Below are 22,154 nucleotides of genomic sequence, written 5' to 3'. Positions count from 1 at the left end.
CGTGTTTCAAGTCACCTGCAAAAACCACCTCATTTTTGTGTAAACGGCTGGTGTGCTACAGATGCTGACTAATTTTAGGATGATGGTCTGCTTCTACAATCAGCATGTCAAGATCTACAACAAAATAATTATCAAAACACAGAAAATACTATATTAACCTGGATTTGTAACTCATTTTGTCCAGGAACCAATTACCATGCTAGCTTTCAGCCTAAGGGGAGGGGAAGGCAGGCTAACATACTGTGTTTCAATTCTGGAAAGTGCTAGATTTACAGAGGGATGGGAACTGCAACTGGTAAAATACATTCATTTAGTAACAATGCTGGCTTCTAAAGTGGTACCTGTGTGGGGAACTGACTAAAATCATTCCTGTGCTGGTCCGGTAGGAGCTGGACAAATTTAAAACAAGCTTCCCTCTTTATGCACCCTAAGAATATTAAGGTGAGCTGTAAACGCGATTTTCTCTTCCACATGTGTCAAATGCAGCTACACTACATTTGCTCTGTAAAATCAAGTGCTGCTTTATTTACTTATTTAGAACAATTTCCATATGGTGACATACCTTTAAAGAAACTCATGACTCAGAAATACTTGTTGATGTAGTCAAACAATGTCTATTGACATGAGTCACTGAAGTTAAATAAAAGTCATTAAAAATGAGACAAAAGGCAAATATATATATATATCTCCAGCAGAATGACAGTGATCATCACCATTTGATCAATCTTCCCTGTGAGTTATATCTGCAAGTTACTTTGAGGTAGCGCTAGAAAGCTGTTGGTCCAAGAGCATCCCTGCAAAAAGAAACATTCACGACTTAAGTACCATTTAACCTTTTTGAACACTTTTCAGTCTTCCGCTGGTTTTTCACTGTTTCTTTCTCCCTGTTCACTGACTGCAGGATCATTAGCCCCTCAAACCACGTACTAAAGCTTTTCTGTTCAGAGAAGTGGAAAACAAAACCATTACTCTTCTTCAAGAAAGAAGTGGGTTTTAGGTAAAGGCACTATCTATCACAGCTAGGTACAATGAAGAGTTTATAAAATCAATATTAGATATTCTTAAAAAAACCCCCTTCATCAGACTTTAAAAAACCCACAACATTTCAGCTGGGTAGAACACAAAACACAAAAGTGAAATAGGCATGGTGTTGAGAACATTGCTCCCAATACTTTTTTTTAATGTTTCTACTGCAATCAGCTCTTTGAAGAACTGAGAGCAGGGATCTGTATGATGGACATGTTGAGGTCTTTGTGTAAGCTCACTAATGCAGGCGGTAGTTGGACCAGCACTGCAAGTTTCCTCAGCTAAACGTCTCAGCAATGAATGCTGGCAGATCTGATGCACTCACTTTTTCCAAATTTACGTTTAGACCGATACAGAAAAGTTTTTCATTGTGCCTTTACAGTAAAGAATGTGTGCTGCACACAGTTACTTGATCCCATATATGCACTCCTAACTGTTAAGCAATACAGACTAGAAAGGCTCAGGAAACAGAAAACAAAGTCAGAGAGCTATTTAAAACAGTATCACACGAGCTGCAACCAGCAGACTCTCTTCTTCACCTCACTTTTCTTCTGTGCAGACTAAAGAAAACATATACCCCAACATTTCTCAGGCCTGCAGAACTAATGGCCCAAACAGCCTCTTCCACTGCATGTCTGAGGACAGACTCTAATGCCGAGTGCAGAGACCTTGCTCACATATAAGATCTGGATAAATATGGTGACGACAGACTCTGACTGAGGTTTCTGTGCTGTGGTGACTCAGTGCTGATCTAAGTGAAATCACACAGCTACATGAGCTCCTCATTACATAATTCACACATGGATCAACCTCCCAAAAGCTAAAAATCAGTGGATACTCTATAGGATTTCTACCAAGCCAACATGCACCCTTAGCATCTGGTAACACAATAAAAGGTTTCAACAAATTACTTACTGCAGCTTAAGTATGGTGTTAGGTAACACTATGCAAAGCAGGATATGCACTTCAAAGCAGGAAGCTTCCAGGTCTGTGCCTGGCTTATAATCTTCCAGCTAGTGATGACAGTGCTTGCTAGATACAAAATCCTTTGCCTAGCAACTGGTTTGTACTACCAAGCTCAGGCACAACAGCTGTGCACTACAACTGAAGTGACATCAAATCCAGCATGCTTTTGAAAGTTTAACACTCCCACATCCAAATTCAAGGAGCCTGCATCTACTGTCTTGAATTTCCTTTCTTCTGCAATCCTGTGAAACAATTCTATACAGGCACACAAGTGTCCTTTCCCATCCAGATTCTCTTTGCTTCACTCATTCCACTTTCTGTCACATTCCCATTAATTATCTCCCTACCGTGACCCTCCAAAGACTGACGAGTTCACACCAGGGAAGCATTCAACTACAAAATCCCAGTTTGCAGCCACTTTGCAACTACTTCTGTCCAAAGCAGGGAAACAGTTTCTAAGACTGTGATAGTAATCTCCCTGACTGAATGAGGGGGTTTTGTTTTCTCTCCTACACACAAAATCCAGAAAGAATGAAGTTCCTATATCACATCAAAAGACGTTTCTACTTTAGAGCATCTGTATTTCATGGATGGGACCTCAAAAGAAAAAAAAAAATCCCAGCTGAAATTAAACTGTGAAAAGAGGGAGATTCTGGTGAGCAGGCAGAAGGGACCTGCTGTGCCAAGTCATCACTCTGCAATGCAGTACTAGTTTCACATTTAAGAATAGCATATAGGTTATGACCATCACTTTAATATAATTAAGTCAATAAAGACAAAAAAAAGAACTGCCATCCTAGCACTTATGGTTTAGACTGCCCTCGAACACACATGGCAGTACCAAAATGCCTTGAGTAGCTTTAGTAGCTTTCACATGTATTAGTTATGTGATCATTTCTACCTTTTTCTCTTCAAAAAGTATTTGTTTCCAGCCTGAATTTATTTTATTGTGTACATTAAGTACTACCAGGAGCTTAAGCTGTCCCTATGACTGGAAAATACTTTATACCCTTTCAGATAAGAACAGTTTAGAGGAAACCACTCAGAAGTTGCTATCTTAAAGAACTTTCTTCATTGCCATCTCCTCTAACCTCTTTTAACTTGAATACTAAGAACTGTCATCCTACTAAAACGTTCAAACCTCATCACTATGAAACATCTGAGTATGAAGACTGAACAAGCAACAGATGTCTAGGATGGGGTACAACTTAGTTGAAGAGGATACTGTGATACTTTAATTGATGATGGGTTTTTCTTCCTCCTTTAAACCACAGAGTCTTCTCCAAGGATTTTTATGTGTAAGAACAGGTATTATATTACACCAGTTTCTTTGCTATAAAGGGTCAGATGAGAAGACTAACAAGAAGGGCAAAAATAAAATTATCAGTAGGTATCATCATTAGTCTTTGGAATGTTTGCAGCTACAGCAGCTCAGAGTTCACCTTTCTGTATGTTAAAACTGTACAGCATGTTAAGATTGAGAGCTTGCAAGATTCCCTAGGTATCTTGGAAGTATGTGAGAGCTAGTGCTGATGCCCATATCAAAGACAGGTGAAATACCCTACTGCCTCCAGCTAAATTCACAAGCCAGAAGAGAAGGTGTTTCACATATGTAAGTAAAATCCCTTGCTGGCCAGTTTGCAGAAACAAAATTTTATTTACACAGGCAAGTCTATCTTTAGACCCCATTGAACTCTTTACATTTCTAGAATATTTACATGATTTCAAGATGCTCCAAATGATGAACAAAACAAAACAAAAAAAGATTACAGAAACTGCCAAAAGCATAGCAAAAAAAACCCCAACCTATCATTGTGCTTTAAAACTTATGATCTAGAGTAAATGTAGAAGAAATGTAATTTTAGCACCTTGGTCATAACGGTCATGCTATATAAGACACTTAAATAGCAGAGGGGATGTCAGAAGTGACCGTATCCAGAGGTTGCCAGTGACAATTCATGAGGGCATCATAGAGTTCTTCACTTGTCTCCATAAATTGTCTGTTCATTTCATCAACATCCAAGTACAGCTGTGGATCTGCAAATAAAAGCCTGGTAAGTACAAGTGTCAGAACTTGGGAGACTTGCACACAAAAACCTGAAGTAAATGCCTTATAAAGTGTACTTTAGGTAAACTTAATGATTTAACTGACTTAATAATCTACATCTAGTAAGATGTTTAATCACCTAGAATTTTAACAAAGCTAGCAAGTCCAGCTTCTTTTAGAGTAAGTGTATTTAAATGCTAGGGCTATACTGGTATTTCTACATGAAACAGATTTAGGGATAATTAAAATTTTTGGACACTTATTACTAGATGTCTCTACTAATGCACTTAATATACAATAACCTTAGCAGAATCAATACAAAGATACAGTAACTCCTCTTCTAACAGACCATTCTGGAAAGAGAATGAGGGCAAAGATACAAGAAGCCTGCTGCAAAGCATTGTTGACAACGTCCTATTCTACTTGACATGGTGAACACTATTAGCTTTAAAATCCTACCTCATCTTAGCTACAGCCCATTCTTTATCCAATAGTCACTGGCTTGAATTGCTAAAGGGCAGAAGTATGGCTAAATTCAAGCTGCAGTGATAGAATTATCATTACCTTCAGTTATTAGGTCATCATTGATTTCAGTCATAGCTGAAGCTTCCTAAAAAAAAAAAAAAAATCACACTCAGTTTCAGAAAGTACCACAAATCCGAAATATTTTTATGCTCCCAAACATTCCCCACCTCCCACAACTATAAAATAAGCAGGAGCAGGTGGTATTTGTTGGGAAAGGGCTTTTTGTGGGGTGTTTTTTGCTTTTTAATGTTTTGGTTGAGTTTTTTTAAGAAAACCATAGTATACTTCCACTTGAAAGGCATTTTTGGAAGTTGTCATTAATCAACTGGCTGACTTAGATATGACCGCCTTAAAACAATTCTTTATTTAGCTTTAAGCAAAGTGCATCAGAAAAACAGGCTGAGAGAAACACTAGAAAAACCTGCTGTCAGAACTGTTATTTAGCATACACGAACAAGTATTACTGCATAATTATCTAATTCTACAGATGCACTCAAGCCCCTAAATCCAAAATGCTTAATATAACTTTCACACTTATCTGACTGCATGATTTTTTAGGACTTTTTTGCTCTGATTTACACAATCCATAGGATTTGTTAGTTGTCTTTTTTTTTTTAACTGTGTATCTTTACCTCAAAAACAGCTGGAGCCATAACAGCATCTCCTAAAGAGCACTCTCCAACAGCCTGCATGCTGTCATAGGGAGTATAGGAGCTGTAGTTGTAGTCAGCATAAGGATCATAATTCCACTGGGAATAGTAGTTCTGATAATCTTGATAATAATCATTATAGTTGTACGACTGGTACCGCTGGAATTCTGCTTTCAGTCTGTAACATGAGAAGGTATAGACAGTTAAGAGTTTGAGAACAAACTGTAAACCCAGTCCTGAAGCAAGAGTTTCACACACCTCCAAAATTATGAGGAAACTTTTCTAAATAGTTGCCTAAGTTTTATGTCACAGGACAATACCTCATGTTTATGAGGAGAGCAAATGCTCAGCTTCACCAATGCCAAAAGTAATTATTTTAATAGATTAACTCCAGTTACATTTATCTGTATCAGCTTAAAATACTTCTGGTATCTGTTTAAATAAGCTACTGATAAAAAAATGATTCATTAAGACCAGAGACCTTTACCAAGCACTGCTGTTTTAAAGATACTTCAAACATTTAACTAGTCCTTCCATCCTTTGTTTTGTTAATACAAAATCATCTTGTTATTTCCAGAAACAAGGGGTAAAGTCAGATTATCTGTTTCAGAGGAGCATCTGACACTGCCTGTCAATTTACCATGTCTACCTTCACCTTCTCAAGTTTTGGTCCATGAACAGTTGCCAAAGCTTAGCTGTCAGGTGAAGTCAGCACTGCTGTTATCCAGAATGAAGCCAAAGCAGCAGGAAAATTACAAAACTCATTAGTTATGAAGACCAAAGGGCCAGGTGATTAGTTTTCACTGCTTTCCCTCTCCTGAGCAGATTTTTTCCAGGAACAACTTCGAGTTGACTAATGATAAGTATCACTGAACAAGATAGTCTGTTCTAAAACTGAGATACACTACATGAAAAACACTGGGATAAATCAGCTGCACATTCCAAAATCTCTGCTTAGATATTTCCTCACTGATTACATACAAGCAGACCTCCTGTGTTTGCAGTGTCCAATGTCTCTTTACCTCCACTTTGCTACAGAAAATACAGATTGGGGCATTTTGCCAAGAACACAAACAGAAGGAGCTCAGAAATTGTTTCCAATGTAAGTGACCTAACGACAAACTACTCTGATGGCTGGATTTCTGGCTGCCGTAAGAGCACACTACTCAGCCATTCAGAAACTGGTGTGGATTAGTGGTGTGTACTTCAATACCCACATTATGTTTTTGCTTCATTACTGTGAATGCTACACACACATTCTAATCAATAGGTATTTTATTTTCTTACTACTGTAGTAAACAAATGACTTCATGATGTGTCAGTCTTCTGCTTTCAACTTCTCTCCTACATCCATCTCTGTAGGAAAGGGAAATCTAAAAATAGTGCTGACATTTTTCTGGATTGCAGAAGTGAGGAAAACATTCTTTGGGACCTAATTTTCAAAGCAAGTTAGTCAAAGCAAATCTGGACAGTGCTGTCTTGGGTAATGGCATTTCTGTTCCAAAGCAATGAGGCAACATTGGCAAAATAGGGAAGAGAAGCAGGAGCTGTTATTTCTAGCCTTCTAACAGAACACACAAGCTGACCTCATTAATATATACTGAAATTGTTTCACAGAAAATTTTATTTTTGTCTGTATTCTGGATTGAAGTTTATCAAATTCGGTACCAAGTCTCTAACTGGATTGTCTTAAATAACTGACTGAGAACTGAGCTGGCAGAAAAAAACAACCCTCTCAAACCCAATCAACTTTAAACTTCCTGCTGCCATAACCACTTAAGAAGCAACGAGTAGTATTCTAAACAAACTGTTCAAGCAACATCTCCTTTGGCTTCTTCCCCTCTATATTCTGTAGTTTTCCACTAAAGATTCCTTCCTCTGCCAGCCTACTTTAAAACTAACAATGTGCTACCTTGTCTAAGGGAAAAGGCCTAGAAGAAAAGCTTCCTAGCATAAAAACATACCTGTCCCTTCCACCTTCTTCAGGCCCATACAGGAAATACTTACAAATGCATTCAGCTTCACTACTGTAAACATTAAGGCTGGTCACAACAGCAGCTAAGCCCAAGTTATACAATCTGGCTAGACTTAAGAGTTGGATTTCCCCAGCAATCCTCAAAGAGGTTGATGGATCCAGGCAGTCAGAACATAATGCTTCTGTGATTTTGCATTGGGTACAGCCATTATAGCAAGGGCCACAGTCTTTGCAAAGGCAGAGCTAAAAGAATCTGATTATTTAGAATTACTGTATCAATGCACAACTCATTTGTTACCTTTTAGAAATTCCTATGCTCAGTCGGATTCGTTTTCCCCCCAGACCTGGTGCATTCTGGCAGTCTTGCAGTGCCCTCATCTGATCACCTTGCTCACCAAATCTGACAAAGGCATACCCTCTACAATTTTCAAAAGGGAGAAAACAAATTCTAGTATTCATAACAGGTACAAAGCCAATTAATTCAATTTCTGTCTTCACGAAAACAGAAAATAGTAGCTACTATAGCTTCTATCACCTAAGCAACCTCTCTGGCATGTGCACATGCACAGAAGATGCTTTCACAAAATTAAAAAGTTGGGCCAGAAGCAAAAAGCTTTGTTGTTAGCATTAGATGCAACTTGCTGAAAAGCCAGCGAAACAGTACATGTTAACTGCTGTCTGTGTAAGTAACCAGATTCTGTTAAAATCTGCACTTACAGCAGTTAATGTATCAGTATTAACCTATTCCTCTGCTCGACAGCTCTATTCTTTCTAAATTTGCTCTCTCAAATTTCTTTTCCTTTTTTTGGCTTTTTTTTTTTTTTTTAAAGTTTCTTGAATTAGTCCATTACAGCCAGTGTTTTCCAAACAGCAAACTGACTGAACCCTGCTTCACTCTGCCTGGCCAGTGTAACTTCTCCTAAGCTTTATTTACTAATATTAGAAGTTCCATCTCCCAGCCCCCTAAGATTTGCTAGGCCTTACACTTCTCTTCCACATGTAAGAAGGGAATTATTTTGTCCTCAGTACTGCACATGACTAAATGGACACACTGCTGTGGGTAAGCACAGATGTCCATGCAGATCTCTCCCTTCTCCCACCATCTAACTGCTCTCATGGAGATATGCATTTGGCTGAATTGAAGCTTAACACATTAACAGCTAAAACTACCCATAAAGTTTTAGAACCACAAGGATCTATGCTGTTAAAAAATAATGCCAGAGACTAATCTCTCTCTTCCTGCCTCTGAAGAAAATTCAAAACCAATTCAAATGCAAGTCTTTATATATTTCTCACAGCAACAAACATACTGACGGCATTAACACATGTTTACAGGCATTACCTGGAATATCCCAGCAGATCTGTTGCTATTTTGCAGTCAATACATGAGGGATACCTCTTTAGGAAATAGTCATAGAGCTGAAAATCATCTACTTCTGGAGTCAGCTCCCCAACAAATATTGAATAGTCCGGTCTTTAAAAAGATAAGAGAGCCACCATTAAGTTTGAGAATAACATAGTTTGCTTCAGTATTAAAGTCCCTAACATATAAGCAAGTAGTTATTACTGGACAAATAAGGAGACAAAATATGGAGAGAGTATTAACTGCACATCTCTGCTGAGCAGTGTACACAACTGCAATGCCACCACTCCAGCAAGTTCTCAATTTCTCTGACTCCATTCTATCACTTTTGCAAGCACTTCAACAAAGATCCAATTTGATTAAAGAATCTTTTTAGAAGTTGGTTTTAGAAAGCACTATTTGTTGTCTGAAGGGCAGGACACCCAAAAATACCAAGAAAAAATATTAAGTTACAGCCAGAATTCAAGAAGAGCTAAGATTACTTTGACATCACATCTCAAGCGATTATGAGAGAGACAAACAAGGAAAAAAATCTTCATTATTCAAATGGCAATACAATTCCAAGAAGCAATACCTAGTGTATAGGCACCAGGTGTGCCATTCCAAGATTTTTAAAATTACTGATGGCATGCACTAGTCATTAGCAATTTAAAACAGATAAAGGGTCAGAGATGCTCCTTTCTAAAGCTCTTTACCTGGTGGTGTTAGTACTACTAGGGACAAACTCTATTCTTCCTGGTTTTATTTTGTTCTTTTTCTTCCGCTTCTTCTGTGGTGTTCTCCACCAGCTGTAGGCCTGGAGACATTCTCTTTTTTTTGCCATCAAGTCCTGTAGGGAGAAAAAAAATCGCCTTTATAGTATTTAGCCTCGTTTACATTCCTCCCTCCCACTCCCCATCACCACAGGTGATTTCCCCATATTCACCTTGCCCTTGAAAGAAGCCTGGGGTCCCATTTCTCCCTCCGCCTCCCATGAGGGAAAGCAGCCTCTGGGGAAAACGCCTGGCAAAAATAACAGAGCCAAAGGATTGTATGAACAGCCATATTCCCCTGACTTGTCAAGCTGGCTAAAGGATTGACAGCTTCCTCTGGGAATTAGGGACAAACCAGATAGCCCTTTGACGCTGGCCAATCCTAAACGTTAATTAGCTTCAGGACTGGACTGTGTTCCGCTTGAGCTCCAGGATGCAAAAAACCCTGCCGCAGCACAATCTGCATGATGAAGAGGCAGGGAAATTGTCACTCTTGCCTAGAAGGGATCTCCACTGTCCCTATCTCCCCTCACCTAGGCATTCTTCTTCTGTGAGATGCCTCTCCTCACTATCCAGCAGTGAGTCACTCTCCCAGGCCAGGAACAAGAGGCCGATTAATGGAATTTAAGGAGAAAGCAGACCAGGAACAGGCACTAGCTTGGCTGAGGGAAAACTCGAACCCAGATGCAAGGCCAGAAAGAAAGAGGCATAAAAAGTGCCTCTCGGGGAGGAAAAAAAAAAAAACCAAAAAGAAAAAGAAAAAAAAAAGGAAAAAACTTAAAAAAAAAAAAAACAAAACACCAAAAAACAAACCTAAAACCCCAAAAACCACAGTTCAAAAAGGAAGTGAGTGGGGTAACTACACAGGAAAGGAGGAGAAACAGCCTTATTAACAACACCGGTTGCCTCCTTCAATTAAGATTCTGAAGAAAAAGGACTTCCAAAAATACGAGTGATGTTCCACAGCATTTACTTACGCAGGCTTTAATGTTCTTCCTCTACAACACCTCCACATGTATCTTACACAGAGAGTGTTACGCGCAAGGTCCTTCAGCGAACTCGCGCTCAAACAATGCAAACTGCAAAGCTTTGTGTAATGCCACCCAACCTGCTGTTGACACAATTACGTGTCCTGAGGACAGCCACCAATGACCACAGTGCCAGAAGAAATCATAGGACTAAAAGAACACTCAGCAAGCTAGCTATGTCAGCTTTACATTTATTAGAAATTCTGAATGGTTCTGGAATCCATTTAAGGCGCTGCAAGCCTGTATTTCTGACTAAATCATCTTACCTGGCTTGCCATGGTTCAAACTGTGTTCTGTCTTTCTTGAACAGTATGACTGCACAGGTTCAACTTATTACACTCCTCCAGCTGAAAAAAAATGTGGGGGGAAAAAAAGATGAAGGATTTTATCCTCAATATTAATTACGTCCAAATATGTTCACCCCACCATACGCTTTAATATTATTAAGTCAGAACTTAATTAAGTTCTGACTTGTCACAGCTAAAATAATGGAAATAAAAAGGATATATGGCCAATAGGAGTATGATTAGATATAATCTTCACTGTCCTAAAATGCAACAGACCACAAAGTTTTCCCACTGTCCAAAGCACTAGAAAATTCTAGAGATTTCTTCAGTCAGCTACATCTTACCCTTAATTCTGAAATACCCACATATAATAACCCAGTAATCCAAAAGATTCTAAAATACTTAAAAGCAAGTCAAAATACACTGGCTTTTTGTACGTACATACAGTACGTTTTGTACAACCTCCCCATGTTTCTTCCCCTTTCAGCCATATTTAAATTTACTTGTACCATAAACTATGCAGCTGAAAACAAGCAGTGGTACTTCCTATATGCTAAAGAATATGAGAAATAAAAGCAGGATGAGGGCACAGCACAAGCAAACATGATCTTTCTCTGCACCTCTTCTCCTCCCCCTCTCTCTCCTTTTCCACATATTTGCCTTTTTCACTCATTACCATCAAAACCAACAGCAGCAAATAGCATTTTACTGCCATTACTAAACAGTGGACACACTTTCCTGAAGGACTATGTATTTTTGTTGATGCCAACCTCCTTTCTTTAGGCTTTTTCCCCAGTCATCCAACAAACATGAGTGAGTGCAAAAACCAATTACATTTGCAAAATATTCTGCACCTACTTTCACACACGGGTGTTCTTTACCCCTACCAATTTTATACATCTGGTGTAAATCCTGTGCAGATACCTGACTGCTGAAGTTCTAGCTCCCATTTCCAGGCAAGAATGTATGTAATGTTTTACATCTTGGCTGATTAAATCCACAGCCACATAATGCAATAAACACAGAGCATCTGCAATGCCTTAAAGGCTTGCCGGCAGAGCAGAGCAGTTCAGAAAATGGATTAGGCTAACTTGGCACAGGACAGCCAAAAACCATAATTAAAGCATCCATGCATGGCACTCTTCAGATTAACTATGGACTTCATCCCCACAGCCACTGTGAAGCCAAGAAAAGAGTCAAGTACAAACAGGCCCTTAAAATGCAGGCCTAAAATACTACTGAGGTTAGCATATGCTAAACTAAGCACATACTAACTGAAAGTAATTGTGTTCATTATAGAGAATTATCAGCAGCAGCTTCTTCCTGTTAAGGGTGGTAATTATTAATGCAGACATCCACATAACAATGTTCCTCTAACATCAGCTTTTAATAAAAGGAACCATAAACTCCTCCACGCTCTCAACACTGAAATACTGATTTCTGAATTCACAGCTGAGCAGTGACTTTTTTCCAACTTACCACTTTTCACTCGTGCAGACCTACAGGAAGATGGCACGCACGACAGAGCGCTCTTGCTGCAAGAGGCTAGCAGGAGGCAAGTGATGCAACTGTTGCTCGGTTGCTTATCACCAACTTTTATGCAAAACCGGTTTTGTACGCCTCCCTGTCCAATGCTGACCTTTTCACTAGGAAAGAAAAACATTTTAAAAGCAGTTAAAACAGCATGCACTAATATAATACATTTTTTTAGATTTAACTATATCTACAGTCACAGCTAGCTTTCATTTAAGCAGTGGGGCAGCATCAAACTCCAAAATTCAAAAACATCCTTAACTAGATTACACACACACCATAGCAGCTTTTTATTTTAGTTTAAATTTTTGCATTATTGCACTCATACGGGCAAAAAGGTGGGCGCAGCTGTTCACGGCCTGAATCGCCCGTGCAAACACCGCTGACCCAAGCAGCGGGCAATTCCCCGCGCTTCCTTCGGCGCTAACTGCGCTCACACGAGGCGCTGGATCAGGGCACGGGGATGCGGGAGCCTCCCAGAGCTCCTGGGGCCGGCGGCGTGACCCCGGCCGAGTCCAGGCCCGAGCCGTGACGCATTTCTCTAACCGAGCCCTCGGCACGACGGGAAGAGCCCGACCACAAGTGCGCCCCGCCCGGCCGCGGCCCTCCGCAGGCGGCCACACTGGCGCCGGGGCCGCGCTTCCCGCTTATTGTACTACGCGATAAGAAATTAAGTAATGAAAAAAATATAAAACGACCCGACGAAATAACAATAAAAGCCAACGGGGCCCGAGGCCGGGGAGGGGCTGGTCCTCTGGTGCCTCGGCCCAAGCGCCGCCGGGGCCTCCTCGCCCCGCGCGCCCTCAGAGAGGCGGGGGCCCCGCAGCCCCGGGGAAGGGACAGGGCGGAACACCCCAGCCCATCCCACCGCGCCTCGTTCCCAGTAAACCGGTTCGCGCCCCTTTCCCCCGCTAGCAGCCCCCGATCCTGGCCACCCCTCCCCGCCCCCCCTTCCCTCGCGATCCCGGCACTAACGCCTCTCGTCCTCCCCGCCGCCATCACCGCCAACGCCGCTTCCGCTCCGCGAGGCCCCCCCCCCCCCCGCGCGGGCTGTCCCGCGCGCAGCCTGACCCGCGCCGCTGCCTCCGGCGCCTCCCGCCCCGCGGCGCCTCCCGCGGGATCCTCCCCGGCCGCGGGCAGCGGGCGCTACCGGACGCCAGGCGCGGGGCCGGCGCAGAGCGGCGCAGGCAGAGCGGCGGACGGGCGGGCGGCGGAAGAGGCGGCGGGAGCCCCGGGGCGGCGCCGTGCGGTGGCGGATGGAGCTGGTGGCGGGGTGCTACGAGCAGGTGCTGCTGGGGTTCGCCACGCGGCCCGGCCAGGTAACGGGAGTGGGGGGAGGGAAGAATCACAGAACGATCTGGGTTGGAAGGGACCTTAGAGGCCATCTAGTTCCAACCTCGTGCCACGGGCAGGGACATCGTCCACGAGATCAGCGTGTTCAGAGCCCCATCCAGCCCGGTCTCGAACGCCTGCAGGGAAGTTTGTGGGGGAAACGCCCCGCCCGCCCCTCTGGAAGCGCGCCCCGGCACTCACCGTCTCGCCCTTCCGCAGCCGCGGTTCCGGGCGCCGCCGGGGCTCTTAAAGCGCGCTGCCGGGGGCGGGGCGGCCTCTCCCGCGGCCTCTGCCGCCAGGCTCGGCCCCCTGGCTGCCTCGAAGGACCCCCGGGAGCGACGGAGCCTCCGGGCTGCGGGCAGCCACGTGTGCGGGGACCGCGGTGCGAGGTCGCTCCTCCCGAGGCGGCGCGGAGGATGGATGGGACATGGGCTGGGGCCAGGTGGAAGGCGTGTCTCCAGCCTGCCGTGATGGAAAACGAGAGAATCCGCCTCTCTTGCCCTTGGGATTTATCCCTGTGCAGAGACAGTTTCGTCTAAGCACTGATTACAAGGGGCGGTTTTGCACGCTTAAATCCTTTGGACTAATCTCCTAACAGCACATTAACTCAGTAAGATCCCATTTATGCTTACAGCTAAGTATAATTCTTCCCCATGTACTCGGCACTGGTGAGGCCACAGCTCGAGTGCTGTGTTCAGCTCTGGGCCCCTCAATTCAGAAAAGACATTGGGGTGCCGGGGCAGGTCCAGAGAAAGGCAATGGAGCTAGTGGAGGGTCTGGAGCACAAGTCCAATGAGGAGTGACTGTGGGAGCCGGGGGTGTTTAGTCTGGAGAAAACGAGGCTCAGGTAGGACCTTATCATTCTCTACAACTGCCCGAAAGGAGGCGATAGCCGGGTAAGGGTTGGCCTCTTCTCTCAGGCAACCAGTGACATGGCCTCACACTCTGCCAGCAGACGTTTAGGTTGGGCATTAGGAAGAATTTCTTCACAGAAATGGTGATTAGTCATTGGAATGGGCTGCCCAGGGAGGTGGTGGAGTCACTATCCCTGGAGGTGCTGAAGGAGAGATTGGATGTGGCACTCAGTGCTATGGTCTAGTTGACAAGGTGATGTTCAGTAGGGTTGGACGTAATGATCCCAGAGGTCTTTGCCAATCTATTTGATCCTGTGATTCTGATTTTTACACGTATACTTTTTCAGCTTTTGCTTTTAAAAAATAAAATTACAGGACAATGAAGTGGAAGCTTTCTATGGTAAGCTTGAGAAAGACCTGTTTGTTTTGCATTTCATTTACAGTCCTGGACAGTTGTCCCTGATTTTACACATCATGCCCACTCTGCCTCGTTGTCAGCAGTAGCAGTCAATAACAGATATGTGGTCACTGGGAGCAGAGATGAGACAATCCAAATCTATGACATGAAAAAGAAGATAGAACATGGGGCGCTGCTACAGCACAATGGTAAGGGAGCATTTCTTTGTAAAAAACAGTAATGAAAAAATTAGCTGAAAAACTGGCCCTTGCCAGGAGAAGAAAACTGGTTTTTATTCCAATAAGTAGTGTAATTCTGTAAGTACTAATAAGTACTGTAGTAGTGGTGGTGTTTCAGCCATGATGGTGTGATGATACAAACAAGGTAAGCTTTTGAGCGTAAAAGGTAAAAAAAAAAAAAAGGTATTAACTCACAAATATTGTTGCTGCTTTAAATTATTTGTAATTTTAACTGGTTGAGAAGTTATGACCCACAAATGGCTTGTGTGCCATTTTTCTTCTATCAGGATGGTTTATCTAGACCATACCTACTCCCAACTACCATCTTTCTGAGTGTCCTTGTCCTGTCACAAGTGTACATGAGCCACACAGAAGAGTTTGTGCGTGAGAGCAGGCTGCTGCTGCCAGAGGAATTAACCTGGTACATTTCCCACTGTATGTGCTGCCTGAATTACAACTGCAAAGTACACAACAGAGTCACAGAACAGTATGGGTTGGAGGGGATCTTTTAAAGGGCGTCTAGTCCAACCCCACTGCAATGAGCAGGGACATCCTCAACCAGATCAGGTTACCCAGAGCCTCATCCAATTTGGCCTTGAATGTTTCCAAGGACTGAATATCAACCACACGTCTGGGCGACCGTTTCAGTGTATCACTGCTGTCCTTGTAAAAACACTTCTTACAGTGAATCTAATTTGACCCTGTTTAGTCTAAAACCATTACCCCTTGTCCTATCACAACAGGCCCTGCTAAAAGTTTTGTCCGTATCTTTCTTATAAGCTTCCTTCCAGTACTGGAAGGCCACAGTAAGGTCTCCCTGCAGCTTCCTCCCAGCTGAACACTTACAATTCTTTCAGCCCTTCCTTGCAGGAGAGGTGTTGCATCTCTCTGGTCATCTTCATGGCCCTTCTCTGGACTTGCTTCAACAGGTCCACATCATTCTTATGCTGGGGACCTGTTGGAGCTGGATGCAGTGTTCCAGGTGGGGTCTCAGAAGAGCATAGCAGAGGGGCAGAATCCCCTTCCTCAACGTGCTGCCCACACTGCCTTTGATGCAGCCCAGGACACATTTGGCTTTCTGGGCTGGAAACACACATTGCTGGGTCATGTCCAGCCTCTCATCCCTCAGCAAGCTTAAGTCCCTCTTGGCAGAGCTGCCCTCAATCTGTCCATCCCCCAGCCTGTGTGATACTGGCTTGCACTGTGCTTTGTGGAACTCTAAAGTTCCCATGGCCCACTGCTTGAACTTGTTCACGTCCCTCTGGATGGCATCCCATCCCTCACCACTCACACAGCTCGGTGTCACCTGCAGACTTGCTGAGGGTGCACCCTTTGGCTATGTCATTGGTGCAGTCATCTGTTAATGGCTGTCCAAATAAAGCTGTTTGGGTGATTTGTAGCTCAGTATTGATTAACCAAAAAGATCCAGAAGCTGGATTGAGCATGGTAGCTGTATTTAACTCATGTATGACACAGGTGGTGGTTACGGGGAAGCAGCATGTGGAGTAAATTCAGCTGTGTGTCAGGAGCAGGGCTTTGACATGCGAGCATTCCTGTCACTGACAGAAGCTCTCTGCCACAGTGTTTGAGTACTCAGGAAAGACTCTGTACTCTGTACTCTCTACTGCTGTGACAGAGAGCAGACTAGATGGAGTTCGGACATGTGTGGGTAAAGGGTGCCTGATAGAGCATAACGGACTATTGAGTATAGCAAGAAAGTTTGAGGGTTTGAGGGGTTTTTGAAGAAATACTTAGGAAATCATTTAGATTTTCCCAAGGTTAGGGTAGTAGCTGGCATGCCTTGATGGAAGAAACTTTCCTGTTAAGTTGTATATTCTCTGTTAATTTGTGCAATAACTGTTTGGTGTATACGACATTGTTAATTCTATTTCTAGGCACAATAACTTGTTTGGAGTTCTATGGGACTGCACATCTACTGAGTGGGGCTGAAGATGGGCTCATTTGTATATGGAACACAAAGAGATGGGAATGTCTGAAGTCCATTAAGGCACATAAGTGAGTTTCTTAGATCTTCATACTCGTGTACATTTTCATGTCTATTTTCCTCGTAAATAATACATGTGACTAATGTTTTGTTTTTATCAGGGGACACGTGACATCTCTTTCTATTCATCCTTCTGGGAAATTAGCTTTGTCAGTCGGAACAGATAAAACATTGAGGTGAGTCAAAACTGATGCAGGAATGCTGAGAATCGTAATTCAGTAACTCTTAATAAGGTGTTATAAGCAACAATTCCATGTTGGGACTAGGCTGTGCAACACTGATAAAACATATTCGTTATCAAATGGTTCAAAGATCCATTTGTTTGTCTTTTAAAGTCTTAAGTGCCAGCATACCTTCTTCTCGTGAGCTCTGACTCTCCACACGTTACTTGCAGATGTATAAATATATTTGCGTTTTGGAACACAATTTGCTTAAACTTTTGAAAAGTGCTAGGTTTTGTTTAGTGTGACTTTGCACTTGGAGTCTTTCCATGTTGCTGTAGATCCTTGTTTTAGAGACATAAAATGCTATTTTTACAGCACAAATCGCTATTGGCCTCCTTTTGGGCTCAGGATAGCAAATGGTGGTTTAGAAAATAAATAACGCAAGTTCAACATTATAGTGTGCAAGCAATATATGAACTTATCATTTTCTCTTGCATTAAGAAGGCAGAAAAATGCATAGAGAGGCTTAAAAGCTTCCTTTGTGTGCCTCACGTCAGCAGATTGGATTTCAGTTTTGCTGTGCTGTTTATAACCAGAATGCACATTACCTGTTGTTGTGTTTCAGAACTTGGAATCTTGTTGAAGGACGATCAGCCTTCATCAAAAACCTGAAGCAAAGTGAGTTTATCAATCTAAATCCACTAATTAAATGCAATTTGATAGTTTCATTTTTTTTGTGTAAAGAAAAGTTGACTGAATTAATCAAGTCAGTTAATTGCAAACTTTCACAATCTCTCAATCTCTTTTTTCCACGTGCAGGCAAGCATATGTAAGCTCATGTCCTTAATAATAATCATTTAGCAAAAGGAAAGCATAGTACCACTAAAGTAAATCCTTTTTTTCTCTTGAAATTTGAGGTCAGAGCATTTAAATAAATGTGTTTTAGTTTGTTTTTCTTTACATGATTCTGATAATCAGAAATAAACATTTAAGAGCATAGCTGTTTATTACAGTTTGATTTTTCACTGAATATTTTGTTAGATCTAGGTAGCAAACAGTGTCTACCAGCTTCTAAAGATTCTTACTTTTAGATTCTCTGTATCAATGTGTACAGATGCACACATAATTAAATGGTCCCCTGATGGAGAGAAGTATGTGACTGTGATAACAAACAGAGTGGATATCTACAGACTTGACACAGCTTCAATCACTGGCACCATTACAACAGAGAAGAGGATTTCTTCACTTAGATTTATTACAGTAAGTACAAAAATGAGAGGTGTTTGGAAATTAATTGGTTTGAAACACATGAAATTAATCACACTTGCATTTCTCTTTTCCTATTCCAAGGATTCTATTCTTGCCATAGCTGGAGATGATGAAATGATTAGGTTCTACAGCTGTGACTCTCAAAAATGCCTGTGTGAATTTAAAGCTCATGAAAACAGGTATTCTGTATTTGTTTACTATTTAAATATTTATGGAAATGCTAAGTCCTCTCTAAAGTTCCATGGCTTATAATGTTCAGCATATTTTACTTTTGTTTTAGTATAGAAAGTGAATTTATTTATGTGCTAAATTCCAAACGGGCTTGTTTGCTTTTTGGATGAGCACAAGTACTGTGCTGTCCATGCATGTTACAAAAACAATAGGGTACAGAATTAAGAATATTACTGTTCTAAACCTCTGAGTGAGTGTGAGTCTGTGTGTATTTGTGTTTAACCAGTCTTTACTGAATCTGACTCTTTAGAATGCTTCAAAAAAACCAAACAGTTTTATTCAGTTCAAACAATAGGAGTGTAATCACGTATTCTCTGGTTTTGAATACCAAATATTTGTCCAAATGTTGCTTTGAATTCAACAAAACACAAAAGCATTAGCAGTAATATCACTGATGTGTCTAATAGTGTATGCTTTAAAGTATTAAATAGTTCTGAATTGAATCCTAATATGCCTAGCAAAGGCAAATGTTCCTAATATAAATGACAGCACTCAAAGCAGATCCAAGTTCTAAGTTCCTGCCTGTCACTTGGGGGTTTTTTGTTCAAACTGATTTTTTAGACTGTTGCCTATTCATCTTTAATTTCTCTCAGTTTACTGGTCTGAAGTGAACTGTGATGCTATAAGATAATAGTGTATTCCTTTTCACAGAATAAAAGATATTTATAGTTTTGAAAGAGAAGGACAGCATGTTATTGTTACTGCATCCAGTGACGGTTACATTAAAATTTGGAATCTGGATCTTGATAAGGTTGGTATATTAGACTACTTGTTGCATTTAAGAAAATTAACAGAGAACCAGAATTGCAGACAGTTCTGTAAGGGTTAATTTTAAATCACTGAGGAAATTTGACGTGAAATGTGGATGCCTTGCTCTTCTTCCATGTTACGTTCAGTAGAGATGTATGTCACTGCGCATACATTTATGCAGTCATATTTTTTCATCTCTGTACTTTTTTTTTTTTAACAAACTATAAAATCTGATGATATTGTGAGATCTCATTTCCACTTTATGTCAAGTCATGCTTCCCATCAGACCTAGCCAGGTTTATGCCTATCTAATCTGTTATGGATATTATGACTATGTAATTAGTTAAGAACTGCTGTGAATTTTTGTAATGTTGATGACCGTTGCTACTCTTAAAAACATTATGGTTTGGGCAGGGGAAGTGGTTGTTCATGTCGGAGGAGGAACTTGTCCTTTGGAGAAATTCAAATACATAAATGTATTGGGTACTTGTATTTTCTGTATTTTCAGAAGTTCTGAGTAGCACAGTTCAACAAGGAATCACGTCTAATCTTTAAAGTTTATTGTGTTTATTGTTTGCTCTTAAAATCAGAAATAGATTTTTCAAATTTATTGCCTAGTTACAAAGGATATACTATGTTTTATGATAAGTATCTTAGATAGCTCAAATAATTATTTCTTAGCATATATACACTTCAAATCTGAATTTGCCTGTTTTTAATTTCACCCATTCTGATTATTTTATACTTGTAAGTACAGGATTGATCTCCCTCCTTCCTCTTCATCTTACATTTCTGTTCCCCTTGTACAGATTTGACAGAGTGATCAGGGAACTCTTTACTTTTCTGTGTAACATTGCATTTATTTTGACCAAATTCCTTTCCCTGTAGGCAAAGTTTTGCATAACTGTGTGGGCTGCTCTGTCCAGCTCTGAGGGGTAGAATATCCTAAAACAGTAGTTTCCAGTGGGTTGGTGCTGTTAACACTGCACATGTGTCTGTGACACTTTATCCCCTGATATCTGTAATAGAATATTTGTATTCCAAGAGCTGAATGATACAATTGCCTAACAATGAAAGTGGGCAGTAAGATGCTTTCTCACTTCAAATACTTAATTAAATGTAACCAGAAATAAAATAAGGTTTAAATAATCTTCTTTTATGTTTTCTTCAGATTAAAGATGGGCCATCTTTACTGTGTGAAGTCAATACCAAAGCTAGGCTGACATGTCTTGCAGTATGGCTTGACAAAGCTTCAGAAATGAAAGAAAACTCTGATAAAACTACAACATCATCTCAAGGTAACAGAGCTTTCTATTTTGAATTGTTAATGTGACTGTGAAATGGAATACACCAAGTGGGAGGTTTCTACTATATCCATTGGAAAATGTTCTGGTATTTTGAAGAAGTGGGGATGTGATGCTGGCAAGTGATACAGATACACTCACCAATCTGATAGTGTCTCAAGCCCATATGTTTGTTGGAGAGCATAAGCCTCTTTTCGCTTTTATTAAAGTTCTCTTTCTGTTTACTGGAATAACATAGTGAGGGAGCCACTGTGAAACTTTTGAGACAGACAAGAAAATAAACAGTTGATAGAACTGCATGTCTTGTTTTCCTGTAACCAAAATTAGGCCTGAGGCCACTGTAGCTGGGCAACTAATGAAGTCTAGATCAGATTTGTTTGGGTTTTCTGCTGTTGTTTTCCTGCATTGTAATCTCTTTACATACTTGATCTTTATATATTTTAATTTCCTAGGCAAAACTAGCATAAATGGTGCTTTCCACTGCAGAATAAAAAGCTATTTATAACCCTTTTTTTAAAATGAAATACAAATCAGTCTCTGTGTTGTTTAGACTACAAAGACTGGACATAAAGATTAGTGTGAATAACTCCCTTCTTTTTTTCAGAAACAGAAGATGAAAAATCATCAGTAGCCAGGATAAGCGAAGATTTTTGGATTACTAAAAGGGTTAAAATAGCAAAAAGAAAGAGAAAAATTATTCCTGAGAAACAAAAGCTGAATGCTTCAGTGAAAAAGAAGAAAAAGAAACAGAATAGCTCGGCATGAAGGCAGCTACTTTCTCTCCTGTATAAAAAGTAAATGCTGGTGTTGCCCTAGTTTTTTAAAGAATGTAAACCCTAACAGGGCATATACCTCTGATCTGATGTGTTGTTTAAAAGTAATTAATGTTCTTACGCTAATAAACTGACTGATCATTCTGGAAACTTTCCCTAAGTGAACAAAGCAAAAATAAGTTCATAATATGTAACGTTTATATTTTTCTATTAACAGTACCATACACTTTTTAACTGGCTCTGAAAAAGCCAGCTAAAACAATAAAAACAGCAGCATCTGTGTCAATTGTATTTTTGTTTCACTTAAGTGCATATTGAAAACATGTACACTTTTTCATTTTAGTGTTGAAAATGTTACTGTTCATTTGACTTAAGGTATAGTCTGCCTTTGTCCTGCATTTCTTTTCCTACTGTAAGAAAGAACATGTTAAAATTACTTAAAATATGATGATCACATCCCATTCTTACACTCATAGAAAACTGTAATTTCTAATTCTTGACGTGGACGTATACGTGGACTTTATAAGCACAATGTTTGGCTTTTTTACTGTGTTCACACTTAATACATTTAAAGTTTTAAAAAAATCTTTGCACGCATGGTTCACATGACTAAAACCTTTTGTTCAGAATATGGATACATAATTTTAGGTGGAAGAGTTTATATCAATAAGGTTTTACCTTTTC

The 22,154-nt window shown here is 40.9% G+C and overlaps 2 protein-coding genes across 7 annotated transcripts; one reads left to right on the top strand and one right to left on the bottom strand.

The window, feature by feature from the left end:
* Positions 1–496: 496 nt before the first annotated feature.
* LOC136292565 (tRNA selenocysteine 1-associated protein 1-like) lies at positions 497–13,779 on the bottom strand. Of its 5 annotated transcripts, none has more exons than XM_066188468.1 (9): positions 10,599–10,683; positions 9,478–9,554; positions 9,248–9,381; positions 8,532–8,663; positions 7,488–7,607; positions 5,197–5,392; positions 4,604–4,649; positions 3,861–4,029; positions 497–794 (listed from the first exon to the last, which is right to left on the bottom strand). In XM_066188468.1, exons 2-8 carry the CDS (start codon positions 9,505–9,507, stop codon positions 3,893–3,895), a joined length of 795 nt encoding a protein of 264 aa, XP_066044565.1. In that variant the 5' UTR covers positions 9,508–9,554; positions 10,599–10,683; the 3' UTR covers positions 497–794; positions 3,861–3,892. The 5 variants fall into 5 exon arrangements, with proteins under 5 accessions (XP_066044565.1, XP_066044583.1, XP_066044574.1 ...); XM_066188486.1 differs by lacking the exons at positions 497–794; positions 9,478–9,554 and adding exons at positions 12,099–12,265; positions 13,686–13,779 and having other exon boundaries at positions 3,630–4,029; positions 10,599–10,679; XM_066188477.1 differs by lacking the exons at positions 497–794; positions 9,478–9,554 and adding exons at positions 12,099–12,265; positions 13,128–13,211 and having other exon boundaries at positions 3,630–4,029; positions 10,599–10,679.
* On the top strand, positions 13,353–21,756 carry PAK1IP1 (PAK1 interacting protein 1). 2 transcript variants are annotated; one of them, XR_010721919.1, is made up of 9 exons: positions 13,353–13,471; positions 14,782–14,944; positions 16,870–16,990; positions 17,081–17,155; positions 17,769–17,821; positions 18,258–18,403; positions 18,494–18,591; positions 20,565–20,691; positions 21,302–21,389. XR_010721919.1 is itself a non-coding variant. In XM_066188443.1 (9 exons), exons 1-9 carry the CDS (start codon positions 14,902–14,904, stop codon positions 21,460–21,462), a joined length of 924 nt encoding a protein of 307 aa, XP_066044540.1. In that variant the 5' UTR covers positions 14,792–14,901; the 3' UTR covers positions 21,463–21,756. The 2 variants fall into 2 exon arrangements, 1 of the variants encoding a protein (XP_066044540.1); XM_066188443.1 differs by lacking the exon at positions 13,353–13,471 and adding an exon at positions 19,295–19,394 and having other exon boundaries at positions 14,792–14,944; positions 21,302–21,756.
* The last annotated feature ends 398 nt before the right edge of the window (positions 21,757–22,154 follow it).

Source organism: Chamaea fasciata, unplaced genomic scaffold (assembly GCF_029207755.1).
Source record: "Chamaea fasciata isolate MVZ Bird 193981 ecotype frontalis unplaced genomic scaffold, bChaFas1.0.hap1 SCAF_1, whole genome shotgun sequence".
In the NCBI taxonomy this organism is placed as follows: domain Eukaryota; kingdom Metazoa; phylum Chordata; class Aves; order Passeriformes; family Sylviidae; genus Chamaea; species Chamaea fasciata.
The sequence above is the reverse complement of the archived record's forward strand: the minus strand, read 5'-3'. Positions and strand labels throughout refer to the sequence as shown.

Excerpts from the sequence above, each read along its gene's own strand:
- LOC136292565 (XM_066188468.1), bottom strand. The coding sequence starts at position 9,507 with ATGGGACCCCAGGCTTCTTTCAAGGGCAAG. Across the intron at positions 7,608-8,531 it reads GATCTGCTGGGATATTCCAG|AGGGTATGCCTTTGTCAGAT; the intron begins GTAATGCCTGTA and ends TGAAAATTGTAG. Across the intron at positions 4,650-5,196 it reads TGGCTCCAGCTGTTTTTGAG|GAAGCTTCAGCTATGACTGA; the intron begins GTAAAGATACAC and ends TTTTTTTTTTAG.
- PAK1IP1 (XM_066188443.1), top strand. The coding sequence starts at position 14,902 with ATGAAAAAGAAGATAGAACATGGGGCGCTGCTACAGCACAATG. Across the intron at positions 14,945-16,869 it reads GGCGCTGCTACAGCACAATG|GCACAATAACTTGTTTGGAG; the intron begins GTAAGGGAGCAT and ends TTCTATTTCTAG. Across the intron at positions 17,822-18,257 it reads CATCAAAAACCTGAAGCAAA|ATGCACACATAATTAAATGG; the intron begins GTGAGTTTATCA and ends CAATGTGTACAG.